General features: G+C 34.0%; 1 protein-coding gene across 2 annotated transcripts in view; it reads left to right on the forward strand.

Moving 5' to 3' along the window:
* The window catches only part of BBS5 (Bardet-Biedl syndrome 5), a 26,569-nt gene extending 20,975 nt beyond the window's left edge, over positions 1 to 5,594 (forward strand). For both annotated transcript variants that reach the window (XM_038584754.1, XM_038584753.1), the window contains 3 exons: positions 3,670 to 3,753; positions 4,675 to 4,698; positions 4,851 to 5,594. In XM_038584754.1, coding sequence (XP_038440682.1) covers positions 3,670 to 3,753; positions 4,675 to 4,698; positions 4,851 to 4,952 — 210 coding nt within the window. In that variant the 3' untranslated portion in view covers positions 4,953 to 5,594. The remainder of the gene's footprint in view (positions 1 to 3,669; positions 3,754 to 4,674; positions 4,699 to 4,850) is intronic.
* Positions 5,595 to 6,000: the final 406 nt, after the last annotated feature.

A 6,000-nucleotide genomic window follows, 5' to 3' on the forward strand; every position in this document is an offset into this window, starting at 1 on the left:
TACCAATTATGAAATATTTTGAATATCACACCCACGTGTCTGCTCTTTACCTTCCTCATGACTGCCAGATTGGTTATAAAATATGTTTAATATCATGTTCATATTTCTGCTCTTTGCTTTCCTTGTGATCTCTGGGTTTTCCCAAACCCACCCCACTCTCCAGGCACATCATCCCTCCTTTGACTTTACTCTTTAGCCTCTCCAGAGGGGACCCTTGTCATCTGGTCTGTCACTGGTGTCCTCACCAGCCACTGCATTAGAGGGATGTCCTCACTATCGGCTCTATCAGTGGTACTCCTGCTAGAGGTTCTGTCTCTGGTGCCCTCACTGACCACTCTTACCACAGGTTCCCTTGCTGTCTATTCTTTTGCAGGCACCCTCACTATTATGGTGCCCTTGCCACCCACTCTTTCAGCAGCATCGCTGCTGGTACTCAGCATGTGGAGCCCTATCACCCATATTATCTGTATCTCTTCTCTTGGACTGCAACGTGTGACCAGAGAAGATCAGGAAATACGCTGGGCAGCTAAGTTCAAATTCACACCCTCTGACTTCAAACAGACCCTTTTTGCCCAGTAGCACTGCTTGATAGTGTTTTCTCTCCCTGTAATATTCTCTATATATTCATTCCCCTTCCCTTCCAGCTGAAACTTCTCTCTGGGTTGCTGTGCTGTGTTATACATACACTCATGTTTTCCATGTCTTAATCATCCTTTTATGTTTTCCTCCCACCCTGTGCTGCTTTCACCACTCTCCCTTTCACTCTGCCTTCTTTGTGTATTCCTTTGCAGTATCACCCCTCCTTCAGTTTCTTCAACCTATACTGCTATAGATGACTCCCATATCTTTTATTCTGGTCTTGACACATTCTCTCAGATCAGTATGGTTCTAAATATTCTTGAGTATATTCACATAAATGAGCATTCCAAATAACCTAAATTGAATTTTCTCATTTAAAAGTTTATCCTGGGGATCCCTGGGTGGCTCAGCGGTTTGGCCCCTGCCTTTGGCCCAGGGTGCAATCCTGGAGTCCCGGGATCGAGTCTCAAGCCTGCTTCTCCCTCTGCCTCTCTCTCTGTGTCTATCATAAATGAATGAATGAATGAATGAATCTATCTATCTATCTATCTATCTATCTATCTATCTTTAAAAAATAAAGTAAAAGTTTATCCTAGGGGTGCCTGGGTGGCTTAGTCGGTAGGGCGGCTGCCTTTGGCTCAGGTCATGATCCGAGGGTCCTGGGATTGAGCCTCATGTCAGGCCTCCTGCAGGAGCCTCCCCTCTTCTCTGCTTGTGCTCTCTCACGCTCTCTCAAATAAAGTCTTTTTAAAAAAAAAAAGTTTATCCTAGTAATTTAATTAGGTAAATAATTTTCCAAGTCTATAAGATACACTGACACTTGAGTATCTCAAACTTGGCATACCTAAAATGCTATCATTTTTCTCAAAAACACCATCCTGCTGATACATCAGGATGTACATAATTTACTTATTTTCCATTTATTTATATTTAGCATTAGTAAAGTCAGCTGTGCTCAAAACCTCAGAGATTTCATTTTTATGTTCCTGATTATTTTATTTTATACATTCAATCATCCAGTCTACTCCCTTTTTCTATTCCTTTCTTTTCATTCTAACTACAGTTATTATTATTACTTTTGCTTCCATAATAATATTGTAGAACATGCATGGTCCTTGGAACCTGGCAAGCCTGACTGTAGTCCCAAATTCACCATTAATTTGTAATTCAAGGCAGATTTGAGCTTCAGTTTTCTCATTCTAAAATTAAGATAATCGTCACGAAGTTATTGATCATATCCATGAAATACCAGGCACATGAGTGCCTCTACCTTTCATTTCTTCTCTTCTTTACTGGCCCCCAGTACATAATAATAACCAGCATGATAACTCACTCTGTCATCTCATGTAAGCCCTTACTCCAAAGCTACCTCTTCAGGGAGGTCTTCCCTGACTACCATCTAAAACAGCAGCCTCCATCATTTTTTTGTTCCTTATCTTTGCTTGCTTGCTTGCTTGCTTGCTTGCTTTATTTTTAGTAACACTCATCAGTTTTCTCCACTATAAATAATCTCCATGAAGTCAGGGATTTTCATCTATTTTCTTTAACCACTATATCTCTAGCAATCAGAACTAGCACATAATAGGGCTTAGTGAATATTCATAGATGTTGAAAGACTGCTTTGAACACCCTACTATTCCCATTCACTGCTCTAAGAACTTTATATGCATCGTTTCATTTAATCCTCCCAACAGTACTATGAAGTATAGTATTATTATTATCTTTATCTCACAGTTACAGAGATGAGGCTTAGCTAGGTTAGGTTACTTGTTCACAGTCACACAACTCAACGTGGTTGAAACATTGAGGCTATCTTCAGATGAGGGGATCAGATCACTCTTGTCAAGCAATACACTTCTACTCTACATACCCTCCCACAAATTAACTATAGATAAAGTCTGAATTCTTTGGGCTGGTATTAAGGAATTTCAGTAGACACCAGCCTACATCACAGCCACCATGTCTGTTTATGGAGGCTGCACACTGCCCAACTATAAGAACATAGTACACATAGACTACTGTGAATGATGCTTGTTGGGATTTTTCAGTATGATAGCCCTGCATAGCTGCTTCTGTCTCATTGGACTCTTTTATTCTGACCACACTGGATTATTCATCATTCTTCAACCACATTCTGTGGTTTCTCAGTTTTGTTGATGCTGGTTCCCTCTGCCAGAAATACCTTTTTCCCTAATCCTACCTATGGAAGTCACTGTCATCCTAAAAGACGTAGATTACGTACCAGTCTTTTCTTCATAAAAGTTTCTGGGATTCACAAGCCAGAAGTTGTGCTGTCTCTAAACTTTTTATTATAATAGATATTGCATTTGTTACAACTACTTTTCAAGGGTTGAACCTACTTTTCATAGGTTGAACCATGATATTATTAATATTTGACCATTTCTGACTCACAAAAATGATAATTTCATGTTTCAACCTAATATTTAGTTACTCATAATTGTGTTTTATCCTTTGCTCCACTCCCCCTGCCCTAGATTACAAACCTCTCATGAGTAGGGCAGGGACTTTTTACCCATGTTAGTGTTAGCATAGTGCCTAACATACCAAGATACTAAAACATTTGAAAAATAATGAATTAATATCAGCACCATATTTTACTCTGCTTTACCATTGGGATAGTCCATCTAAATCTTAGTTCTTTTACTTTTCACAAATTCTATTTAATGACTATTTTGAGTAAAATGAAATTGAAAATTTGCTATTATCCAAACTTAGTTTTTTAAAAAACATGTGAAAGAAAATAAGATAAAGTTCACTGAGAGTTTCTTCTCTAAGGATATCTCTATCATATTAAGATTAGTAAATTTGTCATTTTAATACTTCTGATGATATTGACTTCAGATTTAAAAGCTTAGGTTTAACTGATTTATTACTAAAGTTAGTTTTAATAGAATATAAATGTGATTTTTCTAAGACTTGAGTAGTTTTCAATTGTTTTATACTTTTATAAGTATTTACAATTCTCACAGCATATTTTACTAAAATTATTTGTTTAATTAATATTGTCTCCTTGATGCATTTTATTTATTTATTTTTCCTTGATACATTTTAACGTCTGCTGATTTTTAGCCTCAGCCCCTTGAAGCTCTGACGGTTGAACAGATTCAAGATGATGTAGAAATTGACTCTGATGATCATACAGACGCTTTTGTGGTGAGCATGACAAAAAACTACTAAATTTATTATGATTATTTTATCTGAGTCAGATTTAATTAAGTAATGGCTTAAGTGTGTAAAACACCATGGAACTTGCAACTTTTGAGAGTTATCTTAAACATGAGTTGGAAAGTAATTTTTTTTAAGTTAAGGATTTTTTCTTTGTGTGAAATTACTTTTAAATTACCAAACTAGGAACTAGTTTGAGAACAAAATAATTCAAAGGATTTCAGATCTGTGAAAAAATTTTCATACCTTAGAATAATAGAACAGGTTAAATAGTTAAGTTAATTTAAAATCTATAGTTTTCATAATTAATCTTTATAAGATGGACTTCCTTTCAATTTATTGGTATATGATCTTAAAAAGAATATTTGAACAATGAGCTTTCCTGTTTCCAAATTTGTATTATTTTATAGCAAAAATAATGTCAATGCTTTCTATGTAGTGTAGTGTATAAATCTGACCAATATACCTCTCTGGAAATAAATATTTTTAAGCAAGTCTGAAATTAGTGTAAAATATTTAATTATAAACTACAGCATTTGCTGACACATTGAAGTACTGATTGCTTTTTGTTTTGCCAGCACCTTCTTCTGAACAAAAGTAGAGATGACATTTTATAGCTTCTAGATCATTCTTTTTATCTCCTTTCAAGTTAACAATCCAAATTGTATACTTATTACAAAACAAATATTTTGGAGCTCAAAGCATAACTCTTGTAATCATTACTAATGACTGACAGAAGAAGTGAAATCTGCTACTAGCATAGTAAAGATTAAGTGCTAAGACCATTAGAAAAACTGTAACAATGTAAAATACACTTAGTTACATAATTGTCCTGTAAATTACCTGTTCCTTAGTTCACTAACCTATTATATGTCAAGTATGTGAAATATAATTTTCTTTGTCTTATAGGCATATTTTGCTGATGGCAATAAGGTAAGGACATTTTATCTATAGTATATGAAAAAAACTTTCTATATTCCAACAATTTAGTATTCACAAAACTTATGTGAAACCTATTTTTTGTTTTTTTCTTCTTCCTTGCCCACCTTCTATATTCCCATCTCATCCTCTTACCTCCCAAAAAGCAACAAGATCGTGAACCTGTATTTTCAGAAGAACTGGGGCTTGCAATAGAGAAATTGAAGGATGGATTCACCCTACAGGGACTTTGGGAAGTAATGAGTTGATCTTGAGTTGAACTGGATTTCTATTTAAAGATATCTCAAGATTAAAGATACTAGTCGCCTGCCATAAGGCACGGAATAGTTTTTACATTTACAGAAAAATCTTTTAAGAAAGAATTTTTTAATGATTAAGGAAAAACTCATTTATCTAAGATTTTATTGCCACTTTTCTAAAAATTATATTTAAAATTGTAATCAAAATGTATCTGGTTTGTAAATATGTTTATTTTGTACCTAATGCTTGTAAATTAGTGCAGATATTAAATGAGTGTATCATGTTGGCTTTAATAAAGAATTTATGCAGCACCATTTAATGTTTTGAAAGTATTATTTAAAAGAATAAGATTCTATTATGGAATAATAAAATACTGTCTTTTTAGTTATAAAAATCTGGTTTAAAAAATTATCAAATAGCTCCAAATGTAAGTCAACTCTCATAAATTACAACCCTTAAACTTGTCATGTTTAAGTGATCATTTCTGTAAAACCTAAAAATTACATTAACTCTGGAGTATATCAATCACTATGTAATAAGTGTTTTGGGCACTATTTTATAAATAATTGCAATATAGTTTTGGGAAGAATACATTTATTTTGTAAAGAAATAGTTTTAAATAGTTTGTAAATAAATAGTTCTTTTATTGACTTTCTCCGTGTATGTACTCATTGAAACTTCCTTGAAGTTTTCAAAAATAGGATTTTCTCTGATTTCTTGGTTAGCTACAATTTGGAAACTTCTCTGGCTTCTGTTTTTTGCCACTGCTTTGGTATAAAACATTATAAGGAACCTTTGTCAAATCATTGAAATTATCCAAAGGAGCCCTCTTTCTCTAGAGGGAAAGGAATGAGTGTGTAAAAACATAAAATAAGATGCAACACTATGTACAACCATAAACACATAGTATAACCAAGTGCTAACCTGAGTTTAATTAAAATCAATGAATAAAAGCTATACATTGGTTTCTTTATTTAAAAAGGAAGGGATTTGTACGTTTTTAAGAGATGGTGTTATAATAAATAACCTACATTAAGGGGAAGAAAAAGTTTACAC

The sequence above is a fragment of the Canis lupus genome, chromosome 36, assembly GCF_011100685.1.
Source record: "Canis lupus familiaris isolate Mischka breed German Shepherd chromosome 36, alternate assembly UU_Cfam_GSD_1.0, whole genome shotgun sequence".
Lineage (NCBI taxonomy): Eukaryota > Metazoa > Chordata > Mammalia > Carnivora > Canidae > Canis > Canis lupus.